Raw genomic sequence first — 20,861 nt, forward strand, 5'->3', positions numbered from 1 at the left:
CCCTGCTGTTGAGGACAATGGGCTACTTCTCCCTGGAGGCATTCAGCCATCAGTCTGGTCCCTGTAGGTAGGTTTACACCCTACTGATAATGGTTTCAATGGAAAGCCAGAGAACAGGTTAAACCAAAATTAGGCTGCCTCCCTGAATCTAGGATCCGTCCTTCTTGTCACAGGTATACCCCCAATCCCTCCCCTTCTTATTGCATGTATACCCCTAGATTATCCCCCTCTCATCCCTGTATTACCTGTAGCACAACCCCTTCCTGTGACATATGTCCTTACCTGTAATTAGGGGGCTTGCACACCCCCCAAAAATATATAAGCCTTGGTTAGTAATAAACTGCTCTTGCTCACTCCTGCGATTCCCACCTTCACATCCTCATGTGGACCACTGAGTGGGCTGAGGTGAGCATGCTACTATGAAATTTGTCTGACTCCTTTATTTCAATCTCTCTTCTCTCTCCTTATCTATGACTTTACTATAATCTTTACTTATTATCACTGTACAATTGCGCCTCCTGGACCTGTGATGATATGTTCGGGGCTGGTCTCCCCTGACACCACACCCTTAGTGTTGTTTGTAATGTCCTTACATTGTGGTCATGGAACACACTCTAGGTGAAACTGTGTCTTCAAAGCTAGCAGGAGTTCTTCTGGGCCCTCCAGCAGGGTTCATTTTTATCCTTGTCACATGGACCCTTGTAAAGAATGGATATTATTGATTCAGTGAGTGAAAGGTTGTCTCTACACATCTGTTAATAAGCTTGCTACAACATTCTACACGAGGATTAATTTTTTTAACTATCAGTTTCTGAAGCCTAATTTCTATCGATGTGAATACCTGAATTTCTTGTGAATCTGCCAGTTTGCCTCAGACAATTAACACTTAATGTACATACAAACTCATGGTTTAAATATATATATATTTTTTAATCATTTTATTGGGGGCTCGTACAGCTCTTACCACAATCCATACATCCGTCCATTGTGTCAAGCACCTTTGTACATATGTTGCCATCGTCATTCTCAAAACATTTTATTTCTACTTGAGCCCTTGATATCAGCTCATTTCCCCCTCCCCTCCCTCCCTCATGAACCCTTGATAATTCATATATATTTTTTTTTTCACGTGTTATACTGACTGCTGTTTCCCTCCACCCACTTTTCTGTTGTCTGTCTCCCAAGGAGGACGTTATATGTCAATCATTGTGGTCAGTTCCCCCTTTCTCCCTACACCTTCCCTTCCTGGTATCGCTACTCTCATTATTATTGGTTTATCTGAGGGGGTTATCTGTCCTGGATTCCATGTGTTTCAAGCTCTTATCTGTACCAGTGTACATGCTCTGGTCTAGTCAGATTTGTAAGCTAGAATTGGGGCCATGATAGTGGCAGGGAGGAAGCATTAAAGAAGGAGAGGAAAGCTGTATGTTTCATCGGTGCTATACTGCACCCTGACTGGCTGGTCTCTTCTTTGTGACCCTCTGTAAGGGGATGTCCAATTGTCTACCGATGGGCTTTGGGTCTCCACTCACCCTCCCCTCATTCACAGGGATATGTTTTTGTTCTGGGACTTTGACGCCTGATACCTGATCTCATTGACATCTCATGATCACACAGGCTGGTGTGCTTCTTCCATGTGGGCTTTGTTCCTTCTCAGCTAGATGGCCGCTTGTTTATCTTCAAGTCTTTAAGACCCAAGACGCAGTATGGTTTTAATATATTTCTGATAGGTCATCCCTTTTATAAAATTGCTGTGACATTTTGCCTCCTATGAATCACTTGGAATTTTACTGTTCGTGTTGTTATTCCTACCTGAGATTTCTGTGGTTTTAGTCTTAGCTTGGTAATTTCTTATCATTTGATGGTCAATGTGTTTATTTGTTTTCATTTTAGATGTGTGTCTTCTAAATAACATGTAGCTAAATTATATTCTTTCACCTGACTTGGTGCCCTCATCTTTTCCTTTTTGTACATTTTATTTAAGGATAACTATTGATAGATTTAACTGTCGCTATCATCTTATTTGTCATTTCTGTTGAACAGCCCTTAAAATATTTTTTCTTTTATTTCTCATTTGTTTCATAAAGCATTGTCTATTCCCTTGCTTGTTTTCACATTGCTGGTTGTAATGTAGTGGCAATTCATATAACAGTTCTTGCCTCACCCCCCCAAAAAGTATTTTTTTACATCAAGGTGTACAACCAGTCTCACTATCCTTTTCCAAATCATTCCACCATCATTATATATTGGCTTTTATTTAAACAGGGGCATTTACTTCTTAAGCTGCCTTGGAACTTATATATATGTAATCATGGTTATTCATACATTTCTAATCTAATGGCAAGCCCTATTAGAGGGTGAGGTGGAAGTTAATTACTTGATAATGACCCTTCTATTCTTGTCTCCCACCAAATGATTGGGCGTGAGAAACCCTGGTGGATGGGGATTGGTCTGTTTTGCCATTCCATTGGGTATATAAGTGAGCCATCTCAGAAACGGAAGAGATAACACTGTGAGCGTCACGAGAGAGGAGCTACGGTGGAGGGTGTACAAACTCCCTGCCTGACGTGGTGGAGGCAGCAGAGGTAGCAGAGGCCACCGCCCAGAGATGGTGACACAGAGCAGGGGAGCAGCACTGAGACTGGGAGGCGGAGTGGGGGACCCTTCTGTTGAAGGAGAGGAGCCCTCCTGGCGTAGTCCTGGTTATGCACTGGGCTGTGATCCACGGAGTCCGATTCAGAACCGCCAGCTGCTCTTTGGAAGAAAGATGAGACTTTCCATTCCCACAAACAGTTCCAGTCTCGGAACCCCACAGGGCAGCCCTACCCGTCCTACAGGGTCACGGTGAGTCGGCATCCACTCAATGGCAGTGAGTTTTCTGTTTTCAATTTTAAGGAAACAAGACACTTAGGTGCGAAATAAAGTCGTGTTTCCTTTTTTGCTGATGAGAACAAAATGCGTTTGTCATGCAATAACGTGAAGTTGGTTGCAGATTTGTGGGCATATGTTTAAGTCCATTGTTCTCCTGACTGCTTATGAATGTGCTTCATGTTCTCAGGAGAACCCTTGACTGCAACACAGTGAAGAGCCAGAGGCCCGGGTCTGTGTTCGGAGCCACACTGAGCTTAGGGCCCACGGTTCTGACACACGTTTGGTCAAGAAAGAGGTTCTGTCTTTGCGAACCTTTGGAAAATGCTGCATCGAGCAGCTTTGCCTTGGGGAACTGCAAAACTCAAGGCAGAGTGGGTGCCACCGCTCAGTCAAGGAGCCCGGGTAACGGGTCAGGGTTCAGCTGCTAATGGAAAGGCTGGCGGTTTGGAACCACCCAGCTGCTCCTCAGGAGGAAGGTGGCCTGGACCGTCTGCTCTTTCACAGCGAGTCGCTGTGAATCGGAGATCAGCCCCTTGGCACCCAACAGCAGCAGCGCGGAACCCTTTGTAGCTTTGCTGAACTCAAGGTCACCCCAACTGATCTGAGTCCAGTGCGTGTTGCGTGTTGCGGGTTAGCTCCGCGCTGAGCATGACGGGGCATGCTGCTCTGGAATGAATGTGCTCGGTCTCTGGATTCAGCCAGACTGAGAGCTGTCTGCTAAACCCGCTTCCACTGAACTGCATCGCGGTGGGGCACTGCCCACCAGTTTGGAGGAACCTCCCAGGAAACAGGTCAACTTCCTGTTTCAAAACCACAGCGTCACCGCTCCAGGCGCCTTCGTCTCCAGAATGAGGAAGAACAAACAGCATTCCAACCCAGGAGGGGGGGGGGGGGGGGGGGGGCAGGCTCTCAGGGTGGCGGCGCAGAGAATCATCCACGTCGACCGTTCAGTAGCAAGTCTAGGAGTCAGCATTGCGGGACGGAGCAGTCCAATGGAAACTCTGGCTTGTCCTGGGTGGGGGAGGTGTGGCATGGACAAATGGGACACATGGGAAATCCCCTTTAGAGGCAGGTGATGTGATCGCTGATGGGGTGTGGGAACAGGCTCAAGGATAGCTACGTTAAAAAAAAATGAATGAAGTCGTTATCGACTCCAAAGCAAAGTTTTGGATAGGAGAGAACCTGTAATGAGAGTTAAGATTTGGCCCATCACTGGACACTGTTCACATAACCATAAGAATGTAGACTCTACAGTTGGGCATAGCCCTACGTTTTGACATAGCTATATTGCGAGTCCGCTGTCGGTCTGTCAGATTGTCATTGCGCTGTGACGACTGGAACGTTAGTGTGGTGCCGGACGGACATCATGCCCTGTCAAATGGAAGGTTCTCGAAAAAGGGGAGGAGCCTCCAAGAGATGGATGGACTCCATGGCGGCAGTAATGGGACCAGCATACCCGCTGTGAGGACGGCACAGGTCTGGGAGTATGTGCTCTTTGGACACATGGAGGGACCCACTGAATGGTGCCTAACAGCAGTAGCCACACGTGCTGGAAGACATGCCACTGGTATTTCAAATAGAGCAGCGTCACCCAGGTAGATATGTTCCACCAGAGCTTCCCGAGTACGACAGACTATAAATCATTATCAACTCCAAAGAAAGCGAAACTTTGTACAGGAGAAAAATAGTGACAATGTAATCCCCCAAATTAACTCAGACTCATTGCCATCAAGTCAGTGCTGACTACAGTGACCCCCCTCCCACCCCCCAGGGGATTTCTGAGATTGTAATTATTTACAGGGGAAGAAAGCGCAGCCTTCCTCCCTCAGGACAGCTAGTCCGTTTGAACTGCTGACCATGTGGATCGGGCTCCATCCCAAACATTATTGTTTGATGTGACCCTGGAAAGGAAGCCTCATGGACTCAAGCATCCAGTGATCAAAGGACGGTGGAGGACTGAGCAGTGTTTGGGGCTGTTGTCCATGGGCGCCCATGGGTGAGAGCTGACTCAGTGACCTCTAACAACACTGGGAGCATGTGGACAGAGAGGCGGATGTAGCTCCAGAGAGCTGAATCCTCACCCCTCGTAACAGGAGTCAATAAATGAAGCCTAAGCAGGGGAGCCCCTCCCTAGCAGGACTGCCTTTAGACAGTTCCTTCGTCTCCTAAGGAGCCTTGGTGGTGAAACGGGTTACATGTTTGGATGCTAGCCATGACATCAACAGTTCTAGACCACCAGCTGCTCTGCAGGAGAAAGAGGAGGCTTTCCACTCTAGTAAGAGTTCGGTCTTGGAAACCCACTGGGGCAGTTCTGCTTTGTCCTGTAGGGTGGCTTGGAGGCATTGACTCGACGGCAGTGAGTTTGACTTTTGTTTGTTTTATTTTGTTTTACTCTCCTCAGGCTTCCTTAATAAAATACCAAAAATTGGGTGGCTTTAAAGAACAGAAATGTATTCTCTCACAGCGCTGGCAGGAAGAGCCCCAATTCCGGTGCGCACCAGGGCTGGGTGAATCTCTCTATTTGTCCTAAAGCTCTGGTAGCCGCAGGTGGTCCTTGGCTTTAAAGGCACCTTCACATAATCTGCCCTTGACTGCCTCGTGATGCCCCTTGTCTCAGACACACTGGAAAGGAGTAGGGCCCTCCTTCTTCCTGGTTGAGCTCCGTGATTGGGAAAAGCTGCAATGCAAAGTCCTCTCTCCAAATGAGGTCATGTTCCCAGGTACTGAGATTCAACAAATCTTTTTCGGTTGACACAGTGAGTGCAGAGTAGACAGAAAGGCACTAACTACTGAGCATTCCTCGTTGTTTGTCATTAGTCATTTGGAGCGGTCTCAGGGATTTGTTGGTTTTGTATCCAAGGCGGCAGCCCAAGAATAACCTGGCAGATTGGAGGGCAGACTAACTCCAAACAAAATCTCCTCTAGCTCCTTTCTTCTCCAAAGAGCGTTGTTGTTTTGGTGTTGTTAGTGCTGGATGTGGGAATCAATACTATCCCATTTTAAATCCAAATGCACACTCAACCCCTGGGGTCTTAAAAACCTGTCACGTGTAGGCAGACAAGCTCTCAAAAGATGTGGGTAGCAATTTGATTATCAAAGAGAATGCTAGCTTTTTGGTTCCTTGTTTTCTGGGAAGATACCATGTGACATTCTCGTTGGGAATGATCCAGAGTGAATCCACGAGAGAGTCTTTTGCACAAAACATGGCAACTCAAAGCAGTTGGGAAGAAATAGTAGACAACTCTTCTTCCCTTTCATTTTCTTCCCCCCTGGCTTAGAATTAATACTTGGGTCCTACTTCACTCTGTTCCTGCATCCGTTTCTTCATATCACCTCCTCATACAAGTTGTGTGAATTGTGCTGAGGGAACATGGTAAACTTTCAGGCAAACAGGAAGATCTACTGACAGTGCTATGGGATAATGCTGGACTTTGAACTTCAAGGTCAAACTCAACAGCCACTCTGAGGAAGAAAGATAAGTCCATCCACTCTTGTAAAGATTTACAGCCCTGGAGATCCTATATAGTGTTGCTATGAGTCAGGATAGACTTAATAGCCCTGGGTTTAGGGGCTTAGAAGGTGAACAATAACACCTTACAATAATCAACCATTGAAGATCACAAGAGCAGTATTTGCCCATGGATAAATTTCAGGAGGCAGGAAGGGACAGGATAGAAGGAAAAATGGAAACTGGACACTAGAAGAAAGTAGGAAGAGCGTTGTTACTTAGTGGGGACTTTAATCAATGTCACACACACACACACACACACACACACACTCACACACAATGCAGGAGTTATTGAATGGAAAATCGCTTTGCTATGTAAGCTTTCACCCAAACCAGAATACGATGTTTTAAAAAAAAATCACTGCAAAGAGTTTTGTTAAGGAATTAAAATAAAAATGTGTGTGGCTTGAGAAACCCAAGTTGAGGATGCTCTCAACACAAAGAAAAGGTGGAAGGTCATTGGTAGCAGGTAGGTAAGATCAGCCTCAACTTGAAGGCCTTAGAAATGCCAACCTTCTGGTTAGGGAGGAGTACGCCAAGAGGGGGTTGTTATTCTTGATAGTGGAGTTGGAGTCAGCTGGTCAGTGACTCACGACTGTGGGACACCCTGGTGGTGCCTGGGTTAAAACACTCTTCTACTAACCCAAAAGTCAGTCATTCAAGGCACCAACTTCTCTGAGGAAGACAGTTAAGGCCGTGTGCTCGCACAAGGATGTATGGGCTCAGCAGGGTGGTTCTTCTTGCCCTACAGGGCTGAATCAACTAGACAGCAGCAGCTCGGGTTGGGGGCTACCCAGGATTGGAGCCAGGTCCGGAAACACTGTTCACATCCTCTTCTCAATTGGTTTACATCCTGACCAGTGTGGTTGGTAATGTAGATAATCTTCACCAAATCCATCATTGACATGTTGTCAGACGCATCCTAACTGAGCACTGCAGGCTAACTGTTCATTTCTCAGGAATGCATGTTGGCTCATCTTTCTGCTGGTTGGGGGTAGTGAAAACCCCCTTGTTCTTTTCTAAACGCTACTTATCCATTGGCTTCAGCATGGCAGAGTGGAAACAAAGGTACAGAGATGGCAGGCTGGAGTTTTGAAGTAGAATCCAGGCCAGAAGGCAAAATGGAGCCTGACTTTGGGCATGAGCATCCTTTTTAGTCATCCATTACTTACTTTAGGTGCTTTTACTCAATTTGCAGCAGAACAGGAACGCAAACCTGGTGATCAGCAGACAAGGCCGGACTCTTAGCCTCCCTGACATGCTGCCCTGTGTTACCTGGCTATTGTTGCCACAGGATAGACTCTCAGACTGATTTGATGCGCCCCTCCTGGAGACTAGAGGAATTCAAGATTCAGAGTTAAACATCAGGGCTGCACTAGGGATAAGAAACAAGATTGGCTCCGGTACCTACTAACAATACAGCTGTGAGCCATCCGACACTTACCTGACAGCAAGATCGGAGCTCCAGAGGCCTATCTATCATTTGACTGAAAGTTTACCACGCTCCCACAACACAATTCACACAACTTGTATAAGGCAGAAAGGGACATGAAGACATGGATGCAGGAAAAGAGGGAAACTAGGACCCAACTATCAAATTCCTATGGATTCCACGTAAGATCGCCAATTCGCTGGCAGAACTTCCCAGAGAGATGTTTGATTGTGTTTTGCTTCCCTTGTGATGGAGGCACTTACTGCCCAATCAACTATTATCAAATGATTCCTTTCTGATTGAGTTTGACTTGTTTTGTTCAGGGAGGTCAGTTCGTGAGACAAGTAGAGTATGAAGGGGCTCGCACTGATTTATAAAGACCTTTGTGTTTCTTTAAACCAGTAAAACCAGTTGCCGCCAAGTCAACTCCAACTCACAGTGAGCTCATGTCTGTCAGTATAGAGCTGGACTCCCTTAGGGCTCCCTCCACCCGTCCAGTTTTTTTTCCACAATTTATTTTATTGCTGTTGTTGTTGTTGAGAAAATGCACAGTAGAATATGTACCAATTTAATAATTTCTTCATGTACATTGCATAGTGATATTAATTACATTCTTCAGGTTGTTCACCATTCTCACCCTCAATTTTAAAATTGTTTTATATATGTGTGTTTATATATATATGTATGTATGTATATATGCTTATATGTAAGATCAGGGCGGAGTTGAAGAAAATGAATACAAGTGCATGGGAACCAAAATACTGGTTTGGATAGAGCACATCTGAATTTCCAGAAGAGATAGCATGCATTAAAAGCTAACGGCAAAAGAGCTGATGACCTATGGAATGACCTCAAGAACATCATAAAAGAAGAAAGGTCATTAAAAAAAACAGCAAAGAAAGAAAAAGGAAATCCAAGTGGATGTCAGAAAACACTCAGAAACTGCCTCTTCATTGTAGAGTAGCTAAAGCAAATGGCAGACATGTAGATGTCAACGAGCTGACCTGAAATTTCAACGGGCAGCCAGAGAAGACAAAGTAAAATATTGTAATGAAATTTGCAAAGACTTAGAAAACCAAAAAGGAAGAACACACTCAGTATATTTTAAACTGAAGGAACTCAAGAAAAAAATTCAAGTCTCACTTGCAATATTGAAAGATTTTATGGGCAAAATATTGAATGGTACAGGACACATCAAAAGAAGATGGAAATAATACACAGAGTCACTGTACAGAAGAGAACTAGTGGACATTCAGCCATTTCAGGAGGTAGAATATGAGTAAGAGCCAATGGTACTGAAGGAAAAAGTCCAAGCAACACTGCGAGCATAGGCCAAAGACAAGGCTCCAGGAATTGATGGGAGACCAACTGAAATGCTTCAACAAGCTGAGGAAGCCTGGGAAGTACTTCCTCCTCTGTGCCAGGAAATTTGGAAGACAACTACTTGACCAACTGACTGGAAGAGATCCATATTTGTATCCATTCCAAAGAAAAGTGGACCAACACAATGCTTCAATTGTAGAACAATATCATGCTATCCCATGCAAGTAAAATTTTGCTGAAGATCATTCAACAACAGTGCAGCAGCACATGACAGGAACTGCCAGAGGTTCAGGCCAGATTCAGAAGAGGATGTGGAACAAAAGATATCATTGCTGATGTCAGATGGATCTTAACTAAAAGCAGAGAATACCAGGCAGATGTTGACTTGTATTTCATTGACGATGCCAAGGCACTTGATTGTGTGGATCACAATAAACTAGGGATAGCCTTGAAAAGAATGAGAATTCCAGAACACTTAACTGCTTATTTGGAGCCTGAGGTAGTTAGTTTATTGTGCCAACCTGGCTGATAAACACATGTGGGATTAATTGAAGGGCGGAGAGATAAATGGCTCGGCGAGCCTCGCCTTTCTTGTCTCTTGCTCTTTGATCATCAGACCAGTGTGCAGCTGCCTTGCTTGTTCTGTGCCTCAATTTGCAAGCTACATTACCTGTGGGACACCTAACCTGTGGACTGTGTTGCTGTAATGTGAGGTTCCTTCAAGACCTGCTTCACCATACAATTGGAATTTACATCTCTTTTGATCTGGGGACTGTCAGACTGTGTCATCTGGCTGACTGTTGGTGACCTGCCTTGCTGTTTGCTGCCTGTGCCCGGATAGCCTGAATTGCTCTACAGTATGGATTATAATTCAATGTAAAGAAGACCAAAATCCTCAACAGACTTGAAGGACAGCCAGTGTCTCACAACTGTCTCATGGGAGTGAGTTGCACTGAGCCATTTGTACTGCCTTATAATTTAACTATTTATTATGTTATATATTTATCTATCTGTATATGCATATATATATAATTATTAGCAATCTGCTTTTGTCTCTCTAGAGAACCCTGTCTAACACAGAGCCTATACATGGATCAAGAAGCAGTTGTGTGAGCAGAATAAGGGAATACTACAAGTTTTAAAATAAGGAAAGGTGTGCATCGGGTTGTATCCTCTCACTATACTTATTGTTTGTATGATGAGCAAATCACCAGACACATTATATTATATAAAAAAAGAATGTGGCATCAGGATTGGTGGAAGTTTTATGAATAGTCTGTCATATGCAGATGACACAACCTTGCTTGCTGAAAGTGAGGAGGACTCGAAGCACTTGCTGATGAAGATCACGGACGGCAACCTTCAGTGTGGATTATAATTCAATGTAAAGAAGACTAAAATCTTCCCAACTGGACCAGTAGGTAATATCATGATAAAGAGAGAAGAGGTTGAAGTTGGCAAGGATTTTGTCTTGCTTGGATTCACAGCCAATGCTCATGGAAGCAGCGTCAAGAGATCAAATGATGCATTGCACTGGGGAAATCTGCTACACAAGACCTCCTGAAAGTGCTGAAAAGCAAGGATGTTATTTTGAGGACTAAGGCGGCGCACCTGACCTAAGCCAGGATATTTCCAGTGGCCGTACATGCATGAGGAAGTTGGACATTCAATAAGGAAGACTGAAGAGAAATGGATGCATTTGAACTATGGTGTTGGCAAAGAATATTGAACGTACCCTGGACTGCCCACAGAACAAACCGATCTGTCTTGGAAAAAGGACAACCAGAACGCTCCTTAGAGTCAAGGACAGTGAGATTGTCTCACGGACTTTGGACACGTCATCAGGGGAGACCAGTCCCTGGAGAAAGACATGAGGCTTGGTAACAGGGAGGGGCAGCGAAAAAGAGGAAGACCCTCCATAAGATGGATTGACACAATGAACGCAACCAGGGGCTCAAACCTAAGAGCCATTGTGAGGAAGGTGCGGGGCCGGGCGGTGTTTCACTCTGTTGTCCATAAAGTAGCTCTGACTTACAGCCAAGTTAGCAGCACCTGACAACAACAGACCAGAGCAAGAGCTACATGCAGCACATAGATATTTGCACATCTCCTTGGTTTTATATGTATTATATACTTTATATCTTGTATATGTACATATAATTTTATATAAATATAGATACATTATCTATATTTCACTGAGTTTGCTCCTCTAGAGAGCCTAGTCTCAGGCCGGCCCCAACAAGGGAACTCCTGTTGCTTCTACCCAATGCCAGAGTCTAAGTAAGCATCAAGATTAATTCCCAACTGCCAGTCGGTATTTAACTTTCCACATAAGATTAGATTAAACATTTGTTTTCATAAAAGCCTAAAGGTGCAGACCGAGGCTAGCCAGGGTTCAGTTGGCCCCACACTGCAAGGGCTGGCCAGGCTGAGATTCGTGGACAATCTGACAAGCTCAGGGACACTAACTAGGGACCTTCAGAACGTCTTGGCTTTGTAGCAGGGAATTCAGACTACTGACACCCAGGTAAGTTTCTATTGCAAATTCTCTCCTTTGGGGGGAAGGAAATTGAAAAACGACGTTATTTCCATGTTCCAGAAAATGATCAAAGGAATGATTTTTATCGTTTGCCTGGTATATTGCCCAGTTTCCCTCAACCCCTGCCCTTACTTTGTTGGTAATGTTTTTCTTATTTGTTTCTTCAGTTACTAGTTAGGAATGAAATTTTAAAAAGAATTTTTTAGTGACATGTTCAGGCTAAATGTAAGTAATCGTATCTTTTTTTCTGTTCTTGATTTAAAAAAAGAAGAAACAAAGACTTTGTGGACTCAGGTGATGGTAACGGTCAGCTTCGAAGAAACAAGAATTTCGGACTTTGGAGTGTTACTTTTTGTAGTGCCCAAATTGGCCTGTCAGGAATCAGACACATTTATGACAGGGACCATGGGAATTAGGGGATCATTTCGTATCCTGGTGACAAGGCACAACTAATGGATGTTCAAACCAGTCTGTATCTTGTTTCTCTTACTCCTGACCAAACCAGCTGCGGTGACTGAGGGCATTCATAGGAATGTACAATGTCCTGCAGGGCAGAGCTGGGCACTGAACTGGCTGATGGGGATTCTAGACCCCACGTTGAGGCCAACTTGTGAGCCTTGCGACTTTGGACAGGTGATTTAAGCTGCCTGATTGAGTTTACTGCACCTGCCAAGTAAGCCATCCAGCCTAAATCATCTCTCTGGGCCCATCCAGCAGTTTGGCTAAGCAAGCATCATACAGTGAAACAGTAAGTCCACAGGCATCCAGGTGGCAATTTCATGTGGTTCAACAGGATGTAAATGACAGCTGCCAAAGCACAATTGGTTAAGCACTCAATTGCTCATTGAAGGTAGGCACTTTGAACCCAGCAGCCACTCTGTGGCAATTTGCTTCTGTGACGATTTACAGCCTTGGAAGGACCATTCTACCCTGTCCCAGAGGGCTACTCATTGTTAAGATCAGCTTAAAGGCAATGGCTTTTTTGATGTGTTAACTATAGGAGGTCCTGGTGGTTCCATAGTAGAATTCTGGATTTCCATGTAAGAAACATGGGATGAATTCCCAGTCTGCACAGGTCATGTATAACCATGACTCATCTGCTCATGTATAGCCATGACTCATCTGCACATGTATCACTCTGATGCTGAAAAAGTTTCAGGGGAGTTTCCAAACTAAGATGGACTAGAAAGAACTGGAATTTACTTCTAAAAACCAGTCAGTGGAATTCCTATGGCTCCCAACAAAACATGCCCTATCCACAACCGATCATGGGGATGGCACGGCATTGCTTTTTGTTGAGCGCGAGGTCACCATGAGGTGGGGGACAAGCTGAGAGTAGCTAGCAACAAGAAGCAAAAGCACAATAAACGCCCATTATGGCATTTTTATAGAGACGTGGGATCAGGGTGTTTACCCATAGGCCAGTGTCTATCAGTTGAATCATGATTCTGGGAGTCCGAAATTGAAATTGACTTACTTAGGCTTTGATTATGTTTTAGCATAAAGCCCACCAATGAGATTGCTTCCACACTGTAATTTGTTTAATTGGTTTTTTCTGGGTTTGATGAGAGAGAAAGCTGCCTGGTCAGTCATGTCTTACATTACATATCAGGGTTTTCAATTCTCCTTGGATCTAACGCTTTCAGGCTGGTCAGGGTCAATCCCTAGATATTTAATCACCACAGGGTTTTTCAGCTTTATGATTAAATTTTATCAAAAAAAGGTACCTCCTGTCTGATTAGCAGCGGGGCTTTGTTCAGGTTAGATGAGCTGAGCAAATAATTGTTAGGACTGGTCACTTAGCGATTGGTGGCTGCTGCCATGCCTACCTTTTGAAACAAACTCAAACAAGGACAGTGGAATTCGGCAAGGACACCTTCATCCCAAAGATAGCAGATATTCTTGGGTGAGTTTCAGAAGGCCTGCAATTTCCTGAAGTGGAGCGAAGAGCTTTGCGTATGCATATTTGCACTTTTCTGGAGAAAGGGAAATAAAATAATTGTATGTAATGTATCAAGAATGTCTCCCTAAATAAGTTAAAATCATTGTTCTAGTGGCTCCCAATTGATCCCTGCAATACACAGGAGAGGAACACTACACCAATTGCTGTGTAGGTCTCTGGGAATTCAAAGACAAATAAAATATTCCCCTTCCTCCTGTATCTCAGACTGTCGTGTAATCATAATTTAAATTACCGAAACTCTCTAAACATGAACCAAACAAAACTCCTGGCCATCGAGTGGATGCGAACGGGGGAGAACTGCTCCCGATGAGTTTCTGAGACTGTAACTCTCCCAGGAGTAGAAAGTCCAGTCTTTCTCCTGTGGAGTGGCTGGTGGTTTCGAATGGCTGACCTTGCGTATTGTAGTAGAACAAGTAACCACTGCACTGCCCGGGCTCGAAACACAAGCGGCTCCAGAGAGCAGTCCATCAAATCCCAGACTTGCAGGGTGATTTTGAGAATGAATAACTCAACTCACTGCCAGTAAGTCCATTCTGATCCACGACGATCCTGTAGGACAGAGCAACACTGTCCCTGTGGGCTTCTGGAAATCTGGATGGGAGAAGAAAGCCTCCTCTCTCTCTGGCAGAGCAGCTGGTGGTTTTGAACTGCTCCTCTCGCAAATAGACACACTATAAATGGTTCATTGAAATAAAGGAACGGTCATTTGCGGAGGGAACCGAGTAAAGAGTTCCCTGATTCAGTCCTGGGGAGCTCAGGGGAAAGCTTATGGTCAAGGTGACAAGGGGCCTATATTTCTACAACCTTAAATCCCACCTCTAGTTGGGAAACCCTCAGCTCCTTGGCCCAGAAGAAATTATGGCTTTCTTCTTCTGCAGAGCAACATGAGGGTGTGTGTGTGTGGGGGGGGGTGGATCTTAGAAAAGATCAAGGGGACTTGATGTCCTTTCCACTTTTCCTCTAAGTCCATCTCCTCCTGGTTGTTATCGTTGGCATTCAATCACCGGCCCGGGTGTGTCCCTGCCCAACTGTGCTCCATAGTGTTTTCGAGGCTGGGCCCTTTGGGAAGCAGATTGCCCCATGCGTGAGTAAGAACCACCGACTTGGCCAGTAGTCGAACACCTCATGGTGGGTGCCACCCTGTCCTGTGCCTGCTTCGCGGTAGTTGGCACATTTGAGCTCATCAGGGAGGCCATTGTGTCAATCCACATCATGGAGGCATCCCCTGTTTTCGCGGACCCTCTCCCTCACCAGGCACGATGCCTCTTTCAGAGACGATCCTACTCTGGACGGCATGTCCATAGTACTGACTCGCAGCGCTGAGCCAGTCTCACCAATCTTGCTCCTGGGGAGCATTCTGGTTGTCTTCCTTCTAGGACTGATTTCTCATTCTTCTGGCCGTCCTCGGTAGATTTGATATTTTTCACCAGCCCTACAATTGACTTATTATTTTTCCTGTAACCCTTTACAATTTTTTTATTATCAATTGGGAGTTAATACATTTATCAGACCATTCCATGGTTCAATCACATCTCGTAGAATTGTACATTTGCTACCACAATTCGTTTCCAAACAGGATTTTTTTTCATCCTGGACTCCTGGACATCGTTTCCCTTTGAGTTATTCATTTTTAAACTTTGGATTGTGCATTAGGTGAAGGCTTACAGAGCCGATTATCTGTTTGACAGTCAACAAATTACATGTGCATTGTTTCAACTCACTCACCCCAATGCCCTCCATGTGCCATGGCGTATCCAGCGTCTTCCCAGTTTTTCTCATTTCCATTCCTCCTTCTTTCCCAGGCTGCTGTCCTGGGGTAAATGCTGACATTTCTATCTTAAACAGTTGATTATTCTACCATAAGCATGAGTTCCAGTCCAGACCTGAAGGATGACTAAGAGCCATCGTCTTGGGGGATCTGCCAGTCTCGATCTGACTTGTAAGCTTGTTCTCAATGATTTTGATTTCCATTTCATTTTTGACCCCCACTGTCTTCAGGACCATCTCATAGGATCCTTTGCAGAGCGACTGGTAGTGGTAGCTGGGCATCATCTAATTCTTCTGTCTCGGGTAGTGGAGACTAATGTTTGTGTGGTCCATCAGTCCGTTGGACTAATTGTTTCCTCGTAGCTTCTGATTTTCATCACTCTTCGTTCTTCTGGATGGGGAGAGGTCAAAGCCACCTGACATGGTTGTTTACAAGCTTTTAAGATCCCAGTTGCTACTCACCCAAGCAGGATGTAGAGCACTGTCTTTGTGAACTATGTATGCCGATAGACCTTGGTGCCTCCTGAGACTAGTTTCCTCAAGGGAACAGTACAAGTATCCATTCTTCAATCTTCTTTTTTATGACCCAGCTTTTGCATGCATATGAAGCAACTGAAAAGACCATGACTTGGGTCAAGTGTAACTAAGTCTTCAAAGCTACATCTTTGTTATTTAGCACTTGGATGTCTTCCTCAGTAGATTTGAATCCCCACCCCTTACTGTTTACTTAAGGAGCACTGGGGGCCTAATGGTTACAAGTTGGGATGCTAACTGCAAGGTCAGCAGTTCGAAACCACCAGCCATTCCTGGGGAGAAAGATGAGGCTTTCTACTACCCTTAACAGTTACAGACTCGGAACTCACAGGAGCAGTTCTAGCCTGTCCCACGCCGTTGCTATGAGTTAGCATCGACTCGATGGCAGTAAGTTTGGTTTGGTTTGGGACTACTTATTTAAGTGACCCATTTCCACTTCAGCTCTAGAGTCTGAAGACTTTCCCAGAGGCAACCCGCCACCCCAAACGGCTTCGCCAAATAATGAATACGTGCCTTTCCCATGCCCTGTTCTCTCTGAGCTCGGAAGGAGAGGAACTAACCACTGAACATTTACTATGGGTCAGGCACGGACCTAGATTTTCGACATGTAGTGAAGTCAACTCATTAATTTGATTTAAAATCCACACAGGAAAATGTTGACGGTGAGTGTGACTATGTTCGTTTCCTAGGGCTGCCTTTACAAATTGCCACAAACTGGGTGTCATAAAACAACAGAAATGTATCTTCTAGCAGTTCTGGAAACTGGAAACAAAAGGTATTGGCAGGCCCGGGATCTTTCTGAAGGATCTCAGAAAGAATCTGTCCCATGCCTTTCTCGTAGCTTCGAATGTAGCCAGAACTCCTGCTCCTTGGCTTGTAGATACTTCACCCCAGTATCAGCCTCCTTCATCACATGGCATTCTCTCTGTAGGTCTGTCCATCTTTCGCAGCTTGTATAAGAACACCAGTTGTTGAATCAGGCCCACGTCACCCATCACCTCATGTTCATCGAACTGATGCTGTTGTGAGATGCCATAGTGTCTGTTCTAGCTCAGAGAGCTCCTGTGTGTAGCATCACAAAACAACGCGCCATCTCATAATTGTTCTTATGTTTTAGCCCGTGTCCAAAGTACATGAGAAGAAGTCTTGCCATCCTTGCTCAAGAGAAGCATTCCGGTTATACTTCTTCCAAGACAAATTTGTTCTTCTTGCCTTTCCTGGTATATTCAATATTCTTCACCCACACCATAATCCAAACGCATCCATTTCTTCCTTGGTCTTCCTGCTCATTGTCTGCTGTCCCACACATGTGAGGCCGTGGAAAACATCATGGCTTGGGTCAGGCACTCCTTAGTGCTCAACTTGACATTTGTGCTTCATAGCACTTAGAGGCCTGTTCCAGCAGATTTGCCCAATCCTGGCTTAAATGAAATTTTATTGTGTGTTCAGTGGAAATTTACACAGCAGATTAGGTTTTTCATGAAAATTTTTCTATACAGTTTCTTCAGTGATAAGGGTTACATTTTTTTCGGTCTGGAAGAAAGCAGAAAATTTTTTTAATTGAACAAATTAAGAAGGGATTAAAGGAGAAAACAAATGATAAGATGTTAAATTAACTTAACTACATCTGATGGACTCTGTCTGTAGGCAGGGCTTTATGCATCCCATTGGGGCCTCTGCAATTGCCCAATGAATGTTCGTTGTCTGTTGCTTCTGGGAGCATTGGTTTGGATCCAAGTAAAATGAAATCCTTAAAAAATTCAATCTTTTGTGGGAGGCGGGAGCAGGGAGGGAGGGGAAAAAATGAGGAGCTGATACCAAAGGGTCAAGTAGAAAGCAAATGTTTTGAGAATGATGATGGAAACATATGTAAAAATGTTCTTGACACAATGGATGGATTGTGCTACGAGTTGTATGAGCCCTCAATAAAATGATTTTTTAAAAATTCTATCTTTTGACCCAGAGCCCTTCTGTAGGCAACTGGACATCCTCTTACAGAAGGGTCGTGGGGAGGAGATGAGCCAGTCAGGGTGCAGAGTAGCAATGAGGAAACATACAACCTTCCTCTAGTTCTTAAATGCCTCCTCTCCCCGCCACTATCATAATCCCAATTCTACCTTACAAATCTGACTAGACCAGAGGATGCACACTGGTACAGATAGGAACTGGAAACACAGATCATCCCTTCAGGACCAGTGGTGAGAGTGGCGATACCAGGAGGGTGGAAGGAAGGTGGGGTAGAAATGGGGAACCGATTCCAAGGATCTACATATAACGTCCTTCCTGGGGGATGGACAGCAGAAGAGTGGGTGAAGTGAGATGTCAGACAGTGTAAGATATGACAAAAATAATAATAATTTATAAATTATCAAGGGTTCATGAGGGAGGGGATAGCGGGAAAGGAGGGGGGAAATGAGGAGCTGATATCAAGGGCTCAAGTGGACAGCAAGTGTTTGGGGAATGATGATGGCAACAAATTTGCAAATGTGCTTGACACAATGGATGTGTGTATGGATTGTGATAAGAGTTGTACGAGCCCCCAATCAAATGATTTTTTTTTAATTCTATCTTTTCTCTGTTTGTTGTCCAGTTGTGGGAGTTTTTGTTTTCTTTGTTGAGGTGTAATCCATGCTGAAGGCTGTAGTTAGTCTTCAGTCTTCAAATGTTTCACATCTTCTTCACTCTCATTGAGCACGATTATCAACAACCAAAGCTTGTCTATGAGTCTTCCTCTAATCTTGATGCCAAGTTCTTCCTCACAGAGTCCAACACCAGCTTACAGTTGCTTAGTATGGTGAGAGGATACAACTCTGGCACACATCTTTTGTGATTTCATCCACAAAGAATCCCCTTGCTCTGGGCAAACAAGGGACTTTGGTTTACATAAAGATTCCACATGAACACAGTTAGTGTTCTGAAATTCCCATTCTTCACAATATTATTTATAATTGGCTAGGATCCACACAAATACCTGTTTTAGTTAATAAAATACAAGGGAATATCTGTCTTGTATTCTCTGCTTTCAGTCAAGATCCATGACAGTGGATATGGATAATACTAGGCAATAATAATGAAAGTTTTTTAAAAAGTGGTTCTGATCTAAGTCATTGTATGGAACATTGTCATGTGTAGGGGCCTATTTATATACATAACAAAATTGGCATCATGCTATGGATAGTCTTATGTGCTCTTTAAGGAGTTCTGGTGACACTGGCGAGTGAGCATTAAGCTGCTAACAGAAAGGACGGCAGTTCAAACCCACCAGTCTCTCTGAGGGAGAAAGTTGAGGCTGTCTGCTGCTATAGAGATTTAGAGCCTTGGAAACCGTATACAGGGTTTCTATGAGTTGGAATTGATTCAGTGGCAGTGTTTTTGTTGGTGGTGTTTTGATACACTCCCCCTTAAAACATTTTTTTGCACATATAACATGCGTATGAAAAGAATAAAGAGCATATGGTCAGTTTAAAGATTCGCACAGTAGGCATTCAGTCAGTCACCAACTCTATTAAGCAGACAGCACAGTTGTTCATACTTTCTCCCTTGAACCCCTCTCCATGAAGGGAGCTGTGTTCTTAACCACACTCATTGTGTTATCATTGAAATTGCAGCAGGAGAGAAGCATGCCGTCCTTGTCCAACCTGACACAGGTCCTGGAGGGCGCCTTCAAGAAGATTTTTATTACTTATATGGACAACTGGCGCAGAAACACCACAGCCGAGCAGGAGGCCCTGCAAGCCAAGGTTGACGCTGAGAACTTCTACTACGTCATCCTGTACCTCATGGTGATGATCGGAATGTTCTCCTTCATCATTGTAGCCATTCTGGTGAGCACCGTGAAATCCAAGAGACAGGAGCACTCCAACGACCCCTACCACCAGTACATTGAGGATGACTGGCACCAAAAGTACAAAACCCAAATTATGAATCTAGAAGATTCGAGGTCCACCATCCACGAGAACATAGGTGCAACAGGGTTCAAAATCTCCCCTTGATCAGCAAGAAAGACCCAAAGCCAACACCTGGCATCCAGATCGGAAGATATGCCAGTGTGGTGAGGGAGGCGGTTAAATGATTATTTCTTATAAGAATGTTCTTTGCTCGCTATTGAAATTTTTTCATGACGGCCATATAGCAGGTCAACTAAAATGAATGGCATTTCAATTTCAGTGATTTAGCTTTGTTCTTGGGAGCAATATTTCCTGCTGAAGACCTCTCTTATGTTCTACACAATGTATTTGTCTCTCTAATCAGTGTCAATGATGAAAATAAAGCCCTATGTAAATAAAAGTGCTTGGGGCACAGAGACTGAAAAATCATTTGATCTTGTTTCTCCTGAGACATGATTGTTGCTGTGACTAAGTCACTATATTAAAAACTCACCCCCTGTTTTATGCAGATGCCAAAGTTGAGAATGATGTCACTGCTTTATTTCTTTGTTGAGTCACGAATTCAGACTCCGAAGGGATGAGTGGACATGGGATAACTTTTGATTTTATTGTTTTCCTAGATTGTATTGTTTGATAGGTTACTATTTGTAAGTCCTAAGACAGAAGAAAGATTTCACAAGGGAAACCATCCTCAGCCGAGAAGTAGAATATTCAGGAACTAGTCTGCCCTGGTGACACTGTGGTTTAAGCATTGGGCTGCCAACCCCAAGGTCAGCAGTTTGAAACCACTAGCTCCTCCTTCAGAGAAAGATGAGGCTTTCTGCTCCTATAAAAGATGTAAGTCTTGGAAACCCACCAGCACATTTCTACCCTGCCCTTTAGGGTTACTATGAGCCAGAATCGACCGGATGACAGTGCGTTTGGGGATTGGGGGAGCCAGCATGACAAGTTCCTTGGTGTAAATGGCTAACTAAAAGGTTGAAGGGTTGAGTCGACCCAGCAGCATCTCACAGGACAGGGTTGGTGATTTTCTTCTG

At 44.3% G+C, this 20,861-nt stretch overlaps 1 protein-coding gene across 1 annotated transcript; it reads left to right on the plus strand.

Annotated features, from left to right (window-relative positions):
• The first annotated feature begins 11,550 nt into the window (after positions 1-11,550).
• On the plus strand, positions 11,551-20,202 carry KCNE2 (potassium voltage-gated channel subfamily E regulatory subunit 2). The gene is made up of 2 exons (XM_004696953.2): positions 11,551-11,661; positions 19,546-20,202. The coding sequence occupies exon 2, from the start codon at positions 19,558-19,560 to the stop codon at positions 19,927-19,929; it is 372 nt and encodes a 123-aa protein (XP_004697010.1). The 5' UTR covers positions 11,551-11,661; positions 19,546-19,557; the 3' UTR covers positions 19,930-20,202.
• The last annotated feature ends 659 nt before the right edge of the window (positions 20,203-20,861 follow it).

The sequence above is a fragment of the Echinops telfairi genome, unplaced genomic scaffold (assembly GCF_000313985.2).
Source record: "Echinops telfairi isolate 266 unplaced genomic scaffold, ASM31398v2 ScPeMD7_7469;HRSCAF=8507_0, whole genome shotgun sequence".
Taxonomy (NCBI): domain Eukaryota; kingdom Metazoa; phylum Chordata; class Mammalia; order Afrosoricida; family Tenrecidae; genus Echinops; species Echinops telfairi.